The sequence below is a fragment of the Nanorana parkeri genome, unplaced genomic scaffold (assembly GCF_000935625.1).
Source record: "Nanorana parkeri isolate BGI_ZX_2015 unplaced genomic scaffold, ASM93562v1 scaffold2592, whole genome shotgun sequence".
In the NCBI taxonomy this organism is placed as follows: Eukaryota; Metazoa; Chordata; class Amphibia; order Anura; family Dicroglossidae; genus Nanorana; species Nanorana parkeri.
The window spans coordinates 34,042-53,366 of NW_017308860.1; the positions used below are offsets into that span (position 1 = coordinate 34,042).

The 19,325-nt window shown below is 43.0% G+C and overlaps 1 protein-coding gene across 1 annotated transcript in view; it reads left to right on the plus strand.

Moving 5' to 3' along the window:
• Nucleotides 1-479: 479 nt before the first annotated feature.
• LOC108801977 (mucosa-associated lymphoid tissue lymphoma translocation protein 1-like) overlaps nucleotides 480-19,325 on the plus strand; it is a gene marked incomplete at its 3' end in the record, with an annotated part of 93,863 nt that continues 75,017 nt past the window's right edge. Inside the window, exon 1 of the mRNA XM_018573882.1 lies at nucleotides 480-645. Within this exon, the coding sequence (XP_018429384.1) occupies nucleotides 494-645 (152 nt within the window). The remainder of the gene's footprint in view (nucleotides 646-19,325) is intronic.

Below are 19,325 nucleotides of genomic sequence, written 5' to 3' on the forward strand. Positions count from 1 at the left end.
AATAATACTTTTCATAAACATATACAGGGTTATTCACAAAAGGATGAAGAGTTTGGAGAAGGCCAGAGAAATGAACAATCTAGGACAACATGGCTGAACTGGACAGTGAACTAAACTGGATAATTTTTCCAGTTCAGCCATGTTGTTCTAGATTGTTCACTTCTCCTTCCTTCCCCAAACTCTTCACCCTTTTGTGAATAACCCTGATAATATTAATAATAGAAGACTCTTAGGGATGAGTCACAATTCATGCATAGAGGAGATCAGGGGAAACAACTCCGGCTGCCCCCATTGAACAAGAAAAGGACTTCCCTGAACTTTTGCAGATTCTCTTTCACTTTAACAGGTCACAGAACCAAGTGAAAGCAACAGCTCGGTGTCTCCAGAAGATGGCGTATGGCAGTAAAATCCGAGCGTATGTAAAAAACACATAAAGCAGGAAGGAACTTTAAGGAAATAAGCTAATGAACTACCTGAGTGTTTGTGCACAGAGATGTCCGACACTCAGCAGTTTTATTCACTTAATATTAATTTATTACAAGAGCCCATACTCCAGAAAGTCTGCGAGCTGCTAGACCAGACCAGCGACAGAGGATGGAGAAAGCTTGCCGGGTCTATTTCCAAAAACAGTCGCTTCAAGTTAAGGTAACAATACTTCTTATCTAAGAACTAAAAGGCATTCAGCTGTGTCCTGCCTGGAGTTTATACGGCAGATGCAGTACAGGGGAGGCAGCACCGTGCTAGCGTACTTGAAGAAGGACTACTGATCATTCAAAAACACAGCTTGATGGACCCAAAGCAGCATTTCTGTACTGGGGGAAGATAATTTCTGACTAATCTGATTGAATTTTTTGGCTATATCACAAATGTTGTGGACCAGGGTGGTACTGCGGACATAGCCATAGACATAGCTTGATTTCAGCAAGGCATTTGATACAGTTCCACATAATGATCTCGCATGCTATGACTTAACTCTTGGCTGGTTCAGTGGATACGCAGTTGGCTAATGTATAGATATCAGAGTGTGGTTGTAAATGGGGATGAATCGAAACAGAGACCAGTCATTAGCGGTGAACCACACGGCTCTGTACTGGGTCCTGTTCTGTTGAATCTGTTTGTAAGGGACATAACAGAAGGTTTGGTGGGTAAGGTTTGTCTTCTGATGACACAAAAGTGTGCAGTAGGGTTGATATTCCTGGAGCTGTTTGTTATCGGGAACGGGATTTGGCATTGCTGGAAGATTGGCCAAAGCAGTTCAATATTTCTAAATGCAAAATAATAAGAAAAAGAATCCTTTGATAGCGTACAATATTAGGGGTACAATTGTGGCCAGAACTATAGAGGAAACAGATTTGATGAGCAAACAGTGTGACCAGGCTGCGGGGGAAGTGTATAGAATTCTGGGGAGCATCACTAGAGGGATCACCAGCAGGAGGAAGGAGGTCCTGATTCCCCTATATAGATCTTTAGTTATCACTAGAGGAAATACACCAGCAGGAGGAAGGAGGTCCTGATTCCACTATATAGATCTTTAATTATCACCAGAGGGGTGCCCAGCAAGATGAATAGGTCTTGACTCTCCTCTATAGATTTTTACTTATTAGTACAGTTATCAGTAGAGGGATCGCCAGCAGGGTGAATGAGGTCCTGGTTCCCATATATAGATATTTAGTTATCACTAGATCCTGATTCCTCTATATAGATCTTTAGTTATCAGTATAGGGATCACCAGCAGGAGGAAGGTGGTCTTAATTCCCTTATATGGATCACCAGACCTTTAATTATCACCAGAGGAGTCCCTAGAAGGAGGAAAGAGGTCTTGACTAGATTTTTTTTTTTTTGTTTAATCAATTTTTATTAATTTTGATTTTGAAACTTCTACAAACGTAAATATCTTAAACAAAAGTCCAAAAGCTGTACGTACAGCTTAATAAAGTCAGATGTACATGGAAAGCAAACATTGTTGTGCATCAGTACAGACATATCAAACATAAACATTAAACCGTGTAACCGTGACTTAGTCAACGGCTATCGTATATCTTTAAAAGGGGTGGTTAAGCCAATCCTCTGGAGGCTAATCTTATGATGGTACCCTGCCAACTTCTATGCCTTGGATGTCATTATGAGATCTAATAGCTTGGGCCAATGGCTCAATCGCCAGGGCGAACAGGAGGGGGGAGAGAGGACACCCCTGCCTGGTCCCCCTGGATATCGGAAACGTCTCCGATCTGAAACCCTGGTATTGCACATACGCTGAAGGAGTAGAGTATAGGGAGTCCATCCAACCCAGAAATGATTGTCCAAAGCCCCAATGCCGAATCACTCCCCTCAGGTAGTCCCAGGTCTTGACTAGATTTGTACTTATTAGTAGAGTTATCAGTAGAGGGATCATCAGCTGGAGGAAGGAGGTCCTGATTCCTCTATATAGATCTTTAGTTATCACTAGAGGGATAACCAGCTTTCTTCCGGTTTCATTTTCTTGCCATCTTCTCTGACTTATTTCCTATTTGGCATTCTTCACTTTTTGCTTTATTGCCTTTTTTATATACACGTCTTATAATCCACTGCGGTCGTTGATTAGGGATTACTTTCCACAAGCCCCCGGATTGGCCTTTTACCTCACTATTCTCTTAGAAGGTAGATTCCCGATACTCTCGGGTGGAATTTTCTCTGGGCCCATTGATTTTGAGCTATTGAATTGCTCCAATTTGCCAAATGCCTTGGGTATTTAAGGATTCTTGTTGAGTTGAACTACATGTGGATTCCTGTGTACTTTTACTTGTGTATTCTTGTCTATGTATTCTTTAATATGTTGTCCATTTACACCTTTTACATTTTTGTTTATATAAAATCTTTAATAACATCTGATTGAACTAAAAAGATCCTGATGAGATAGAACAAGTTCAGAAACGGGCAAAAAAATGATGACATGTCTGAGGGATACAACATTGAGGGGGACTGTGTGGTACAAAGGGAGGTGTTTAAGGATCTTGGCACAAGATGATGTTGGACATGCTAGTGCACTATGCATTGGCGCGTCCTATTGTAGTTCACCACTCACATGCACATTTAGGGTGACAAGCCTCCTACTACATGCAGGACATACAAAGGAAGCATTGTCACCCATATGCAGGAAGTGCCAGAGGCTAAATTCAATGTTATTCTTTTTTGTTGCCAATTACTGCAAGCCTGAAGAGCAAAATAAAATGACATAAGGACTTTGATACACTTAAATTTGGCTTCTTCTCATCATAAAAAGAAATGTTCAGTGGTTTGTGCTCATACAGGGTTCCCTTTGTCAGGCAGCCAGTGATGAAGGGGAACCTGTATGACCCCGAAAGGTTGAATGTTGCTACTGGTGGTGATTTTACAGTAAAGTCCAATTAAGGAACATCTTGATGTGCTGGTGATATGCAATGTATTGTTCAATTAAAGAACCTTCTGTATGGTTCTGTATGACTGTATGGTCAGCTTTAGACCTGCACACAGCTCCCTTCTTGTTTACTGTCAATCGAAAGCGAATAAATGTTTTTACTAGATTAGTAGTTGAATGGAGGATCCAAGATCCTGATTGCAACGAGTGATGAATGAACTGGCCGGGTTCAGTTGGCTTGAACGTTCCCTGAACCCAGCCAGGGATCCTGGTCTGTCAAATGTCCAAGAGAACCAAATCCAGACCATATGTCCTTGCAACTAGGGATGTCCAGATACAAGGCATTTTCATGAGTACCTGTACTCGTGAAAATGCTCCGATTCTTAAGGCCTATACCGACCCTTGAGAGGACCTTGGCAGCCTGCTGGGGACCTGCAATTAGCTGTCCATAGCAGTGCCTGTCTGGTTCTATATCTCCTCCTCTTTCGCTGCGAAGGCACAGTCATGGACAGCCTCACAAAGCACAGTACAGCCCCGGACACTGGCACTCTCCAAAGCATAGGAACTGCCCGCACAGCCCTGCAGCGAACCACATGTCGCCCGGGTGAGCTCGCACGCAGCTTGGTGAGATTAATTCTGTTCTAGGGACGTGTATTCTGCTGTGGGGACATGTATTCTGCTTTGTTGACATGTATTCTGCTCTGGTGAGATGTATTCTGCTATGGGGACATGTATTCTGCTCTAGGGACATGTATTCATTTTTGGTGACATCAGCTCTGGTGAGAAACTGCCTTAAAATCATTAGTCTGTATTGTTTTAGAAAAAATGTCACTTACCTTTAAGAAAAAGTATCGGTAATTGTTATCGGATAGTACCTGAGGGAAAGTACTTGTACTTTTACTTAGTCTTAAAAAAGTGGCATTGGGACATCCCTACTAGCAACCAATGACGGTGTGTGAGCCACACAGCGGCCAAATCGTTTTCCTGTTTATTGAACTGTGAACATCTTTGGTTTGGAGCAAACTCATGGTTGAACTGAACCTGAAGCTTCTCCATAAGTGCAGCACTACTGTTTACTGACATTTCAAAATCAGGAATGAAAGGGTGATGTTGGCACAATTTATTGGCTGCCGCTAAGACTAGTCGATATGTCATGTTTTTGTATATTTAAAAGACTGCGCATGAATTTACATTGCCACTGTCACTAGCTGGCCATTCACTGCTGACATTTTTGAAAGAACTTTCGTACATAAGATCTTTTGTTCAACTTTCTATTTCTTTCGTTCAACTCCATTCATTCCAAAATCGAATGTTAAAATCAAAACGAAATTTCTATTGACATTCGCCAAGTTTCTTATGGCATTATTGAGTCGTAAAGAATGATCTTTATCGTACAAACGTTCGTGCAGAAATCTAGGGGTCTATTCACTAAGCTGCCGAAGGATCTAGTCGTAGCTTCAGCTGATCCTTCGGCTAGCTTCGGCCCCAGGACCCCTTCGGTTCAGTAGAACTGAAGGGCTGCTGTATGGGCTATTCACTATAACCCGTACAGCTCACAAAGTCAGCCGACCGGCTTAGTCGAGCCGAAGGAATATGCTTCGGCTCGGCTGAGCCGAGGTGAAAGCCGAAGCTGGCCAAACGGCCGGCTCCGGCCACTTGCACAGACAGATCAGCGTCCCTGGTTACCCGGTAACTGATCTCCAGACAGCCCAACTCTCCCGGGCGCTCCGGGAGTCTCCCGCTATTAGATAGTCGCTCCCGGCCGGCCGGGTGAGAAACACTCGATCGAGCAGAGTAAACCTTTCCCTGCTCTGTTTCTTTTTTCTTTCTTCTGACATCGGAGCCGTTGGCTGCCGTCAGAATAAAAAAATAAATAAAATCACCATAGGAATGAATAGCTAGATTCCCATTGCCTATTTCAATTTGCAATAGCCAATAGCAAACTAGCTATTGTACCCGCCCACTGCTGCTGTCAATCAGCAGAGGGGACCTGCAGTTCTCCATCAGGTCCCCTCTAGTGATTGACAGCAGCAGAGGGCGGGTGCAATAGCTAGTTTGCTATTGGCTATTGCAAAGTGAAATAGCCAATAGCAATCTAGCTATGCATTCCTACGGTGATTTTTAAAAATTATTTATTCTGATGGCAGCAGAACCGCTCAGCCAATAGAAAACAGTTGTGCGGAGCTAGCTGTCACTGCTAGCTTCGCCCAATCATTTTCTATTTTTCTAGCATTCGGCTATTCACTCACTGCTGTTCGGCGTCTATGGGAATAGACCGAACAGCAGCGAGTAGCCTGTTGGATGTTGGATCGGCTGAGTCGAACTCCTTCTGCACTTCGGGTCGGCCGAACATGCTCAGCGTGCTGACCCGAAGCCAGCCGAAGTCACCCGATGTACGGCTGATTTCAGCCGATATAAAGCTGGAATCAGCCGTACCAGCCTGAAGTGAATAGGCTCACTTCGCTTCGGGTCGGTTAGTCACTCGGCTGCCTACGGCAGCTTAGTGAATAGACCCCCTAGTGCATGGCCAGCTTTATATTTTCAATCAAGCAAGTTATGCAATAGACTTTTTTCTACACGTTTAATAATCTAATTGTAGAATTTATTAATTTTTTTTTACAGTGGAGCGGGGTTTGGTCCCTTGTCAGGTTTTTATTGCTGTCTGTGAATCCTTTGGAGAGATTTCCTTTCACGTCCAGGTGAAAATGTTACTAATACAGGAAGGGAAATCTCTATCATATGGACACAATGGCAGCAAAATTATTTTAAAACAGAAATCTAGCCAAACATAACAAGATAAAAATAAAATGAAAATAATAAAATATTGTTTTTATTATTATCATCGTCATTATTATTATTATTATTATTAATAATAATAACAATAATAAAATAACAAAACCAGCTTTTTGTTACAATATTCAGCTTCAGTTCAGAGATTTGCCCAACAGTACTTTTCAGTCTGATGTCCAGCATCATTCAACACACTTCGTCTGAGCCCAGGTTGTCCAGCATGTGACTGAGCAGGGAAAGGAAAAGCAGCACAGTGATGAGCTCAGCTCTCTGTCATTCTGCTTTCTCCTCCTTTGAGCATGCTTCTTGTCAGCACATGTGCTTCTTCTTCCTCTCACATTTGAGCTCTGCTGCACAGGGAGTGTAAGAGGCTAATATCAGCTCGATTTCAGGTACATACACTGCTTGTATTTAAAAATTACATTTAATGCATTATTTATTACAGAGCTGTATTAATTTGTGTCTTTGTTAAAGTTAAAGTTCATCAGATATAAGAGCGGGGACACAGTTATAAGCACGGTCAGCTTTATATTGTTGTCCATTTCCCAACAGTCTCATCAGGGCAGGAAATAAGGACAAGTAATGTAATAATGTAATGTCTAAAGGTGGCCATACACCTTACAACCGTTGTACAACTTTTTTTGTCCTGACATCGCACCCAGTGGCGTCACAAAGGGGGTGCGGGGGGTGCCGCCAGCACCCGGGTGACACCAATGGAGGTGACACCAAAATGACTGACAGTCATTTTGGTGTCACGCCCTCTAAAAATGTCGGGCAATTGGTCATGGACTGAGAGCCCGACAGTTGCAGGAGAGAGGAGGGGACCCGGCAGCATACCTTATCCCGCCGGGTGAACGTCCACTTCTCTCTCTGCCAGCGTCCATCACCAAGATGGCCGCCAGCAGGTATCAAAAAGATGACTGCGCATGCACGAAGATATCATGGCGTGGTGTCACCCAGTATCTGCTCCGGGTGACACCCGGCCTCAGGACGCCCCTGATCGCACCCTTATTCAAATAGGCCATCATGCACAGACCAAGGTAGTTTGCGATTATTGTTTGTCAGCACCACTAACTGGCCGAAGGAACAGACTTTCGTGTGCACATGTCCAGTCTTCATCTCACAACTTTTGTTGTACAAAAACGCCACAAATCCTTTGATTTTCGTCCAACACGACAAAAGTTTTCTAGGCTGCTTGTAAGACCAAATTGGACCAGTTGTACAGTAATTGTGGTTGTGCACTTCCCATCAACTGGCCGATTTTCGGAAACAAAAACCTGATCGTGGACGGAAATCAGCCGATAATTGTAAGGTGTATGGGCACCTTAACAGTGCTACAGGCAGCAATGGAGCCAAGTACTGGATCTCACCCTTCCCCACACTGTCCAAAATAACAAAATTTAAAAAAATGTTTTAGCTCGGTGTAAATCTTTCTTTACATTGCTAAAAAAAAAAAAATCTTGTTGTTTACAGAGCCGAATAGCTGAAGCTCAGATTATTTAAGCTCGCCGTACACTAGTAGATTTCCGAACAAACATTTGCACAAAAGATCTCTCTTCACCATCAGACACTTGACAATTGTCGATCGAAATTTAGTTTGATTTTAACATTCGATTTTGGGATGAATAGAAAGTTAGAAAATGAAGACTGATTGGTTAGCGCACTCCTAGTAGGGTGTGTGGTGTGTCTTGGCCGTTGTGCGGCTCCTAATGTTATTAGACCGGGGCGTCTAATTGTATGATACTGAACAGAAAAAAGGAAAGGGAAGGAGCACAACTAACTGGCGCAGACTGTGTGGAAGGAGATTGACCAGGGAATAACAATAAATCAAGGTAAAAGGAAGTGGGAATGGAAATTGGTGATGTTGTCGTCCATCCATTCCATCACACGTGAGTGCCTAATTTCCATTCCCCCTTCATAGTTACATAGTATTTGAGGTTGAATAAAGACACCGGCCCATCAAGTTCAACCTTTGGTGTGTCTATTTGTGATTGTGCATATGTGTGTGTACACGAGTCCCTGTGTGACCTTGTTTTATGTGTACCTGTACCCCTGTATGTTATGGTCTCTGAGGAAGGTATCTAAATGCTTTTAGAATGATTCAATACTCTCAAACTGATACCCCTTCTGGTGACAGCGAGTTCCAGACTTTAACCGATCTCACTGAAAAAAAAAACCTACACCCCTTGTGGTTAAATCTTTTCTCCTCCAGTTTTAGGTGGTGGCCTCTAGTCTTTGTTATGGAGTTTACTGTAAAAAGTTTGTTGCTGATGTTGCCATCACCCCTAAACATTTTGCACATCGAAATCATGTCTCCTCTTAATCTCCTCACTTCTAGCGGGAACAAATTTAAATTTAGTAATCTTGTCTCATAGCTTTGGTCCTCCAGCTCCTTAATTAGTTTTGTTGCCCTTCTCTGGACTCTCTCCAGCTCAAGGACATCCTTTCTGTGGATTGGTATCCAAAACTGGGCCGCATACTCCAGATGAGGCCGAACCAGCGATCCATTAAGTGGCAAAATTATCACTTTATCTCTACATTACATTTCCTTTGTAATACAAGACAGTACTCTGCTCGCTTTGTTTGCTGCAGCCTGGCATTGCAAGCTATTATTTAATCTGTGGTCTACTATGACCTCCAACTCTTTTTACATTTCTGACTTCCCTAGTGGAGTTCACATTAATGTGTATTCCGCTTGCCTATTTTTAACCCAAAAATGCATTACTTTACATTGATCAACATTGAACCTCATTTGCCATATAGTTGCCCACTCCCCTATTTTATCCAGGTGCTCCTGTAATGTTATAATGTCTAATGCCGTGTATATTACCCTCCCAATTTTAGTATCATCAATTCGTTTTACCTCGATTTATTGTTATTGCCTGGTCAATCTCCTTCCACAGTCAATCTCCTTGTGCCAGTTAGTTGCGCTCCTTCCCTTTCCCTTTTTCCGATTTTGGGACGAATGGAGTTTGCTGAACGAAAAACCACAGTCTAAATCGATAGTAGACCGCAGGGATAGAAAAAACACGAAGGAGCAGGATGGAAAATGTTTCTAAGACGAATTAAATTATAACAGTGACTGTGTTAACCACTAACTGTGCTGCCATGTCATTGTGTTCTTACTAAGAACTGAACTTACTGTTCCCTTAGCCCCCAATTACCAGCAGACCTGCCCTAAAAATTTGAATTGTATTGCTGGCTGTGAGAAAAATACCCAAGGTAAAACAAAAAAAAATGAATACATAAGGCTCAGCCTTGTTTTTTTTTTAATATAATAGGCTTAACATTTTTTTATTGTACAATCGTTGTAGCAATTCTTGAATCTTATCAGAGATCTCTTGATTTGGCATTCAGATTTACAATCAGTTCTGCTTGTACATTTGGACTCAACTGCAGCTTAGCAGAGCAGGGACTGTGTTACAAAGCTGTTTATGAACTGTTAGATGGATGCTGCCTTAGGGCTATGTCCTACTCACACAGAAGGACGGTAAAAAAAATACCCAGATGCTTGCATTTGCCGCTGTCTCGCTGGCGACTTACATTGTGCAGTGACACCTCGCTCACCCCGAGATATTGCTGGGTTCTCGCACTGCACGTTTTAGCAATCTTGATGATGAAGATTGATAGTGTGACATGGGCCTTACCCTACCCAGAGCATTGCTGGGAAATCTCATGAGATCTCAGGGAAAAGCATTTTCCTCCCCTGAGATGATGTGCATGGTCACATGTCCTAGTCACATGTGCCACAGTTCCAAGAAGTAAAGGGAGATGGATTCATCTGCCCTTAGTAAAAATGGCAACTGTGGAAAGAATGGAGAGGAAAAAAGAAATAAGGAATGCAAAGAATACAAAGACGGCAATTATCTAGAAGGATGTGTTTGTAGATTGTCAAACTAAACATATCTAAAGGTGTGTTTGTTTATTATTTCAAAGATACGGGTAAAGTTCTAAATTGTGTGCGCCTGTGAAACAGCGACAAACTATTGTACCCAAAATTGTTCATAGACGATACTTTAAAACCCTTTACAAGCTTTATTTTTGTTCATCATCATACCTAACATGTGTGACACAAAGTTTGTTTTTATACGTAGGTGCACCCACCGTGTTTGTGCGTTTACATGGGGGCGGGGTTATTGATTTACTAAATTATTGTTTTTACTTTGTTGGTAGTGCTGAGAAGCCCCCCTATGTGATTGCACAGTGGAAGTGGCAGGTTCTTTTTTATGGAGGCAATAGGGGTCTATTAGACCCCTAATGTGGCTTTGCATTCAATTGAAACTAATGAAACACAGATTGTGCTTGATTCGTTTTTTTTCCCCCGGCCACAGTAGCCAGCACTCAAACCAGAAGTGATGTGGAAATTTCTGTCTTCTTTCTGTGCTCGTAATTTCTGTCTTCATTTACTGCAATGATGAGCAGCAATTCGGGAGTTTGTTTACAGGTCCCCTGCTCCTGCCATTGTAAGCCCTACTTTTGTGGCAGGGAAAAGGTTAAGAGAAAAAAATGAGGATAGAATCAATAGAGCTGCCAGGTCCAAGGCCAGTCTATTGATCATGGCCTTCATACATCATGGCTCTCTGACCAGGAATACAGATGGAACTACTCAAATCTGGACTCCTGTGTTTCATACTTGTTCCAGGTCAGTGACTTGCTTGGTATTGAAGTCAGGATTAGGATGACAGTCCTAGGACCTAGACGTTAAAAATCCAAACCAGCAGTGACAGCTTCCAAGATCCCATTCTCACAGGTTACCCATAAAGTGTTTGTAATGCCAAAACTTTTTTTTTTTTGTAGTTGTGGATAAAGTGGTGAGGGGTTTGGCATTTGACAAGACTTAAAAATACACAGCCTGGCCAAAAAAAAAGTCACAGGCAATATTTAGTTGGACAGCCTTTAGCTTTGATTATGACACATATTCTCTGTGGCATCATTTTGATATGCTTATGCAATGTCACAACATTTATTTCCATTCAGAGTTGCATGACGTTTTCACCGAGATCTTGTAGTGATGATGGGAGAGTCGGACCTCTGCGTGAGGTCCGACTGGGAGAGTCGGACCTCAGCACATCCCAAAGATTCTCAATGGGGTTAAGGTCTGGACTCTGTGGTGGCCAATCCATGTGTGACAATGATGTCTCATGCTCCCAGAACCACTCTGTCACAATCTGAGCCCGATGAATCCTGGCATTGTCATCTTGGAATATGTTCAATGTGCCATCAGGGTAAAAAAAATAAATTGATGGAAAAACCTGATCATTCAGTATATTCATGTAGGCAGCTGACCTCATATTTTGGCTACATAGCTTTGCTGAACCTAGACTTATTATCCAGTGGAAGGCTCTGACCTGTTTGCTTAGCTAAATCTGGGTGGTGACTTTTTTTTTAATTTCATCCTTTTCTAATTTTATTTTTTTTATTCCTATGTAACTGCTTATTAATCAGCAGTATTTAAATCCGTCATCTGATTTGTAGCAGAAATTGTATTTTAAAGAGGAGAAAAGTATTGTTTTTATTGTACACTTTTTATATACTGTAAGACAAAAAAAAAAAAAGGAAAACTAGCACCAGTTAAAGCAGAAAAACATGTTTTACACTTTTTGTCTATAGATTCCAATTAGAAAAAACGTTTTGCAAAACAATATTCTTAAAAGAATGCCTAGTTTTCCCAAACCTGTTTTTTCCTTTTAACCCCTTCATGACTGAGGCCCTTTTTTCAATTTTTGCACCCATGTTATATTCCACATTTTAGGCCTGAAAATGACGTAAAACCCCCCAACATTATATATTTTCTGAATGCCAAGACCCAATTTGTTATCTTAACATTGAACTTCTCATTTTCCCCCTTTTGGTCTGTTAAATATACCAATATAAAATGACAAAAATATTTGCTTTAATTCCATTAAAATCACCAATACACAGTAAACATATGTTGAAAACATAAAAAAAATGTAGCCCCAACTTCTCATACTTTTACCTTGTCACACATTAATCGATCAGTTTATCTTTGACAGACGCAATATACCATTAGCGTCCTTCAGATATAATAGAAATATCCTCCATTATTTCAATACACTTGACAAGGTTAATTGTTCGCTACGTTATCTGTTAAATATACCATTGAAAAAGTTCTATTATATCTGTTCAATGGGGGAAAAAAGACCTGTTGATCCTGCCAGAAAGCTGATAACTTCCTATGCTTTCTGCCTTTGCTGACTGTTTTCAGTTTCAATGTTACCAGCTATCCTTGTGGACTAAAAAACTTCTCCCCTTTTTTATTAAGAAGAGGAGAGGGGGATATATTCTGTAACCCTGTACTAGGGTATGAACTAGGGATGGACCAAGACTTTTCAGATACCAGTGCCAATACTTGGTATTTTCATGAGAACTACCAGGGTTGCTGCGGTTGCAGCTGGGACCTGGCTCTGGCGCTCCACCACTGTCCTGAAATCATTAGTCTGTATTGTTTTTGAAAAACTGTCACATGACACTGAACAAAAATGTATCAGTACTTCTACTTGCAAAAATGGTGTGGCTGCATCCTTTTTATTTATATTTATAAAAACAAAATCATACAATAAAACAGAGATGTACAAATCCCAGGAGCTCTGTGAGCTCCTCAGGCCTCATTCACACGAGAAACGGCCGGCACATACAGCTCAGTGCTGCGTGCACGCCATATCTGGCAGCTCCAGGGAAGGACAGCTGCTGCGTGTGATTAGTACACAGCCCCGTCCTTCTCTATGGAACCACGCGTCCGTACGCCGCCCTACGCTCAGGTCAGTACGGGTGCAGGTGTCCCGGCTCGGACGCAGACAGGATCCACAGCACCTGTCCTTCCCGTGAGCTGCACGATACGGCCGTGCACACAGCACGGAGCTGTACGTGCCGGCCGTTTCTCATGTGAATGAGGCCTTACAAATGACAGCGGCCTCCTAACTTTTCCATTTTTCTCTAGTCTAGTCTTGGAGCTTTAAAAGTATCTGTACTTGTATCGGTGCATCCTAGTAAAAATGCTTCTGAAATACTGTATATAACATATTCGTTCTTGGGAGCCAAGAGATAAAAGAAGCCAAGAGATAAAAGAAGTTCCAAAGAGGTCCCCACTGCACTCCTTACTGGTATGTCCCTTTTAAGCTGGCTGCTGCAGTGATAGTGGATGACGCCACTTCTAATCCAAGTAGTAAAATATATCACCAGCACACAAAGTAAAATTGATTGTACACACATCTGGTCTCATAAAAAAAATGACGTCATGCCTGATGAAGGGACCCTGAGTGGCCCCGAAACTTTGCTTTGTGATGAGATGTGTATACATCAATACAATGACCACTCGTTGAAGATGTTAGTTTGGTGTGCTGGTGATATATTTTACTACTAAGAGATAGAAGAAGACACAATGGGATGAGGTCTGTACAGAAGGCAGTGAGAGAACACAGCTGCTGTATAAGGGGAAGTAGCAGTCAGCTCTTGCTTCCACTTTCACATTTGCCGTACAGTTTCATGTGTGGTTAAACAGCATATCGCGTGACTGCCGACGATCAAAACGCCAGCAGATCACATCAACGCTTATAAAAATGCAGACTATGCTAACAGAAGGATTAAGGCCATGACACACTGCACGCAAAGTCGTGCAGAGCGAAGCAAAGCTGTCAGGCATGGAGCTTTGCGTGCAGTGTGTAAGCTGAGTGCAGGCAGATGAATGACTGCACCTTCAGCCAATCGGCTCGTGCATAACAACCGGCCAGACGTTGCATCCTGACGCACGGGTTTATATGCGAGAGCCAATTGGCTACAGATGAAATTTTTCATCTCGACGCGCTCAGCTATGCGAGCTCTCGCAAGCTGACGCGCCGAGGAGAAAATTACATGACACACTGAGCACACGAAGGCAGCGCGCCACGCTCCGTGTTGCTTCGCGTGCAGTGTGTCACAGCCTTAAAGCCGACACTGCTGATCTCTGTGCTAAAACTTTATTTCTGCCTCTGGTTTCAGTACTTTGCAAATGAATGACCTGGAAAAAGCATGCAGCCAGCAAAGTCAACCCCCCCCCTGCTCCCCATAATTGTCCAGAAAGTATTAAAATGATTGGATTAGCGTAACAGCAGGCATATTTTCTTTTCCAGTAAAGATCTCCTTTAAAGTACATTTTTACTAACTGAAGGAGCTGCAATATATGACCTCCTTCTGAAAATGCGCTTTGCTTGGCTGCTATGCTAACTCTTCCGATACTTTGCAGATCAGAAATGTTAGACCATTTAGATGAGTCTTTGTCTCCATACTCGCTCTGGTCAGTGGCTTAAGTTTAGGTAGACATCCAATCAGCTGCAAGCAGTGTTCTGTCAATCCCGCCCAGCTCACTGATATAACTGGTTGCCAGGAGCTAGGCGGGACGCCAGACAGAGTATCCAGCGCAGCAACCGGTGACATCAGCGAGTTGGACAGGAAGCTGGACAGAGCGTTGCAGATTGCTAAGATCTTTTAGCAACCTGGAATGCTGTGGCCACCCCCGATGAGATACCTCCTGAGCAACCACCTTAGCTGCCTCATTATACGGATGGCCCTGCCTAAAGTGGCGCGGCGGGCCCCGCTGTCCGGATACAATGTACACAGTGGGAGATTAGTCCATCGACATGGTTAGCGTAGATGAAGGAACCTGTGAGAGCGAGGCTGAATGAAAATAAATCTATCACTCTGTAGCCAGCTTAGATATTGAAGCAGAAGGATCGGCATGACAACCAAGCAGCTAGCATTCCCAGAATGAGGGCCTCATTCTGCAGGGACAGCCTACATGCTACTTTTAGGAAAGGATTTATTGAAAAAAAACTGGCATGCTGCATTTGCAGTACATCTAAATATATAGGCAAAGTCTATTGACATGAAAGTGCACATCAAATGTTTGTAAAAACTGCATCTGTCAACTGTTTTTATCCATTCATTTAAAGAGGATCTGAATTTTGGAAGTTGCGCCATAAAAAGGCAAGCAGAGGACAAAGGACTAGTCACCAGTATTGGCTGTGGTTTTCCTGTAGGTTCTCTTTCCTCATTATTGGCATACCATGCCTTGTCCTGCATTGGATCTCTGTTTGGAGGTGGCCATCTTGTTGGAGACAGGGCTTTGCTTCCTTTACGTCAAAGCTACCCCTTTGATGACTGGTGGGGTAATGTTGATCAGCAGAAGAGGTGGAGGAAGCACAGTTCAACTGAATGCATGTAGCAGGAGCAGGGAGATTCTTGCATTGCTGGTCTTCATGTACATCTTCCTCTCCAGCAATGAGAACAGCGGGCAATCTCATGAGACTAGCAGTCAGAGGCAGCAAGGAATTAACATTCTAGATGTTTCCTATAACACGGCAAATCTTCACTTGAGTTCAGGTCCACTTTAATATAATTCATTACCTTGCATAAGAGATGAGGGATTTATTTTCTTACTGGTAGTGCACATGTCATGTGTCTACAACTATGTGGACCCATAATTTTTTTTTTTTTATTGCAGGTATTTATATAGCGCTGACAATTTACGCAGTACTTTGCATAGTTGCACATTCACATCAGTCCCTACCCTGAAGGAGCTTACAATCTAAGGTCCCTATCTCACATGCATACACAGAGGGCCAACTTAGAGAGGAGCCAATTAACCTTCCAGCATGTCTTTGGAGTGTGGGAGGAAACAGGAGTACCCGGAGGAAACCCACACAAGTACAGGGAGAACATGCAAACTCCTTTCAGATAATAACCTGGCCAAGATATGAACTGAGGACCCCCAGTGCTACAAGGCAGAAGTGCTAACCACTACGCCACTGTGCTGCCCAAATGAATCAAATACAAAGTGGCCCGTGCTCTAGGTTTAGCAGAGGGCTCTAATGAGTCTGTTGATCAGGATAGAATTATATGTGTTTTTCCCCCTAATGTGTTTTCTATTGAAATAAGTGCAAGGCCTTTAAAACGCATGTCAAAGAGCATCACTGCATTGCACTGCGCTTTATATTTGATGTCAAGGCACGTCCTGACACACACTGACCCAGCCAGAAATCCGGGTTTTTACGTACACCCAATCGAATCGAACCCTGACCACCTGTGCCCTAGCAAGCGATGACATGTGCTAGCGGCTGGACCACACAGTGTCATTGGTTGCTAGGGTAAGATGGAGGTTCGTTGGGTGGATGAACTGGCCATATTGTTAGCTCATTCGTGGAACAGCTTGGGTTTGAGTCAAACTCATGATTGACCCTTACCCCAAGTTCATCCCTAGTAGGCAGATATCACTGTTGACATACACATATAAGAAGTGCTCACTAAACTGCTTCTGAAATATCACTTTTGGGTGGAATGTCCAGAATGTGTCCATTATAGCCTTGTATACCTAAACCCAGTCACTGGTATTTTGTATATCGTTTAAAGCAGAGCTCCAGCCAAATATAACAAGATAAAAATGAATAACCCATTAAAAAAATAACTAAACAACGTTTTGCTGCCTCATGTACCTTCAATGCAGAGATTTCCCATGTGGTATGTATTTTCTGCACAGACTAGATGTCCTCAGTCTGTTGGCCAGCATCATTCTACTCCTTCTGAGCCCAGGTCATGCTGGACCTACCACCAGCCTGTGACTTGACAGCAGAAGGAGAAGCAGAGCTCATCTCTCAGTCAGTTTGCTTTATCCTCGTATCAGCATGCTATTTGTCAGCACATGATGAGCAGGCTGTGCTGCTTACTCCTCTCACACTCCAGCCCTGCTATGCAGCAAGTGCAAGAGGCTAATACCCAGGGCAGTCTTTAACGTAGGGCAAAAGGGGGAGGTGCCCCGGGCCCAGTCATTGTTGTGGCCCAAAGCAGCTGCCCCTTGAGCTGGCAAAAGATACACACACAGCACTGTTCTATTTACTGTCCTATCGGCATCACATGGTGTTGCTCCACCCCTGCCGTACCCCACATAGTGTGAATGCGTTGCGTCTCACAGCCTCACGTCTCCTATCTGCTCTGCAGGAGGATGTCGCATGAGGGTGGCTTCTGTTATGTCACACGTCAATAAGAAGAGTGAGATGTGACATCCAGACTAAGCTTCACCACCAGGGCAGAGGCAGGCGAGCTAGGCTGGGCTGCTGGGACAGTCTTATTATGATGTGGGTAGGTGGCGGGGATGCCCAAGAAGATGTTTGCCTAGGGTCCTATCAATATTAAAGACGGCCCTTCTAATACCAGGTTAAACTCAGGCACTTGCACTGCTCGCATTTAACAAATGCATTTCATTAGGTGTATTGATGATTACGGAGTTGCATTGATTTTAGAGGTGCACCGAAATGGAAAATTCAAAACCGAAACGAAACTGACATAAAACAATTGTCAGGCTGAAAATATTTATTTTTATTTATTCATTTTTTATTAAATATTTTTATTTTTTACATTACTTGTAGGGGTTTCGGGGAAATATTAAGGGTCTAAATAGACCCCTGATATTTCCCTTTTAAAATGGAAAAATAGAGATTGAGGACACAGAGTCCTCAGTCTCTTTTTCTGCAGCCCCTGTTATCAATGAACAGGAATCCTCTATACTGAGAGTTCCTGTTCATTGATAACATGAGGACAGAGTATGTTTACTATAACCACAATCATGAATGAACAGGAGGGGATGCAGATCACTCCCATTCATAATTGAGGATATAGTTAACATACCATGTCCTCAATTATGTACAAACACTCAGCGATCACTGACCCCTGAGTGTTTGTACCCGCTCTTCTTTCTGACACGCTGTCACAGGAGGCTGAGCGAGCGCTGTAGGGAGGAGAGCTCAGCCTCCTGTGACAGTGCTGGCTGTCTCCGCCCCCACACCGCTCTGCCGGACTGTGATAGGCGGCTGAGCGGTGTGGGAGGAGAGACGCCGGCCGCTCACAGCGCTCTTCTCCCACACCGCTCAGCCGGCTGTCACTTTCTCTCCTCCCCGCTGTGACACAGAGCAGCGCCCAGCGGGGAGGAAGGAAAGCAGGGATGCGCCGATGTATCGGCAGGGAAGTGGCACTTTCGGCATTGACCCAAAAGTGCCATTTTCGGCCGATATGTTTCGCCGCCCGATTTATCGGTGCATCCGTAATTGATTTGTTTCTTTTATATCTGCCTGGAGTTCAGTTTTATCATATTTATTTCATATCACATGTTTTGAATCTTTTTATAACTGCAGCTTTCAATAAAATAATATCTGGTGATCCTTCCATGAAGTTCCTTCTATATGAATTTTTTTTATTATAAAGTGACAACCATTACCCAGCTGTGCTTCGGCATTGTCACCCTCTCCCACTTGACCCCAATGACGACTGATGCAGCCATACACATACTGTGTAAGCTGATCCACCTTTGTCTTTATCAGTAAACTGGTCAAGAACACACAAAAATGTGTGTTACACACAGGGAGGCGCAAATGGGTTTTAAGTAAACCAGGTCTAGGTCATTGTTGGAGCGAGTGCACTTAGACAGGAAGTGGCTGAAAGAGGCTGAAGGAGATCAGCAATGGCAATTGTTTAGGATACACAGTGCTTTACTTAACTAAATGTCACCTGGTTAGATTTCAAAGTGAGATGGAAGTCAAAAGGTTTTTAATATATTTCAAATGCTGATGAAATCACTTACAATGAAGGCTGCTCCTTTATGTTTAAAAGTTTTAGTTTCCTGCAGAATCAGCTGGTCCCCTGAGCACTGGCCCTGATATCTTGTTTTAGGGTGGCTCCTTTCCCTTCCAGGGTCCTATGGATTCACCATTGTGTGTGCACACAGGCACAGCAAGGCAAGACACTCCCTTCCTTCCAGCTCCTCCGTTCTCCCTTTTCTAAGCTAGTAGATGTACGGCTGCTTTGTCCCTTGTGATCTTGTACTGGACAGGGAAGCTGGGCTGAGAGAGTTGGAGCTGTTCAGAAACATAATGACTGTATGTACTCAGGCAAAAATGTAAATAAATACTTTGCTGGGCAAACATATGGGGCTGTGGTTTGTACAACAAGCAATGATAAAAAAAAAAAAAGGTTATCCGCCGGTTGAAAAATCTCCCTTCATATGAATATCAAAGAATAAATTGGTTCCCCAATAGGCATATATGCCAAATATATTTCTTCAGAACAGAGAAAAGTTAGGATCTGAAAAAAAAATCCCCAAAACGTTTACAATTAAACTAGA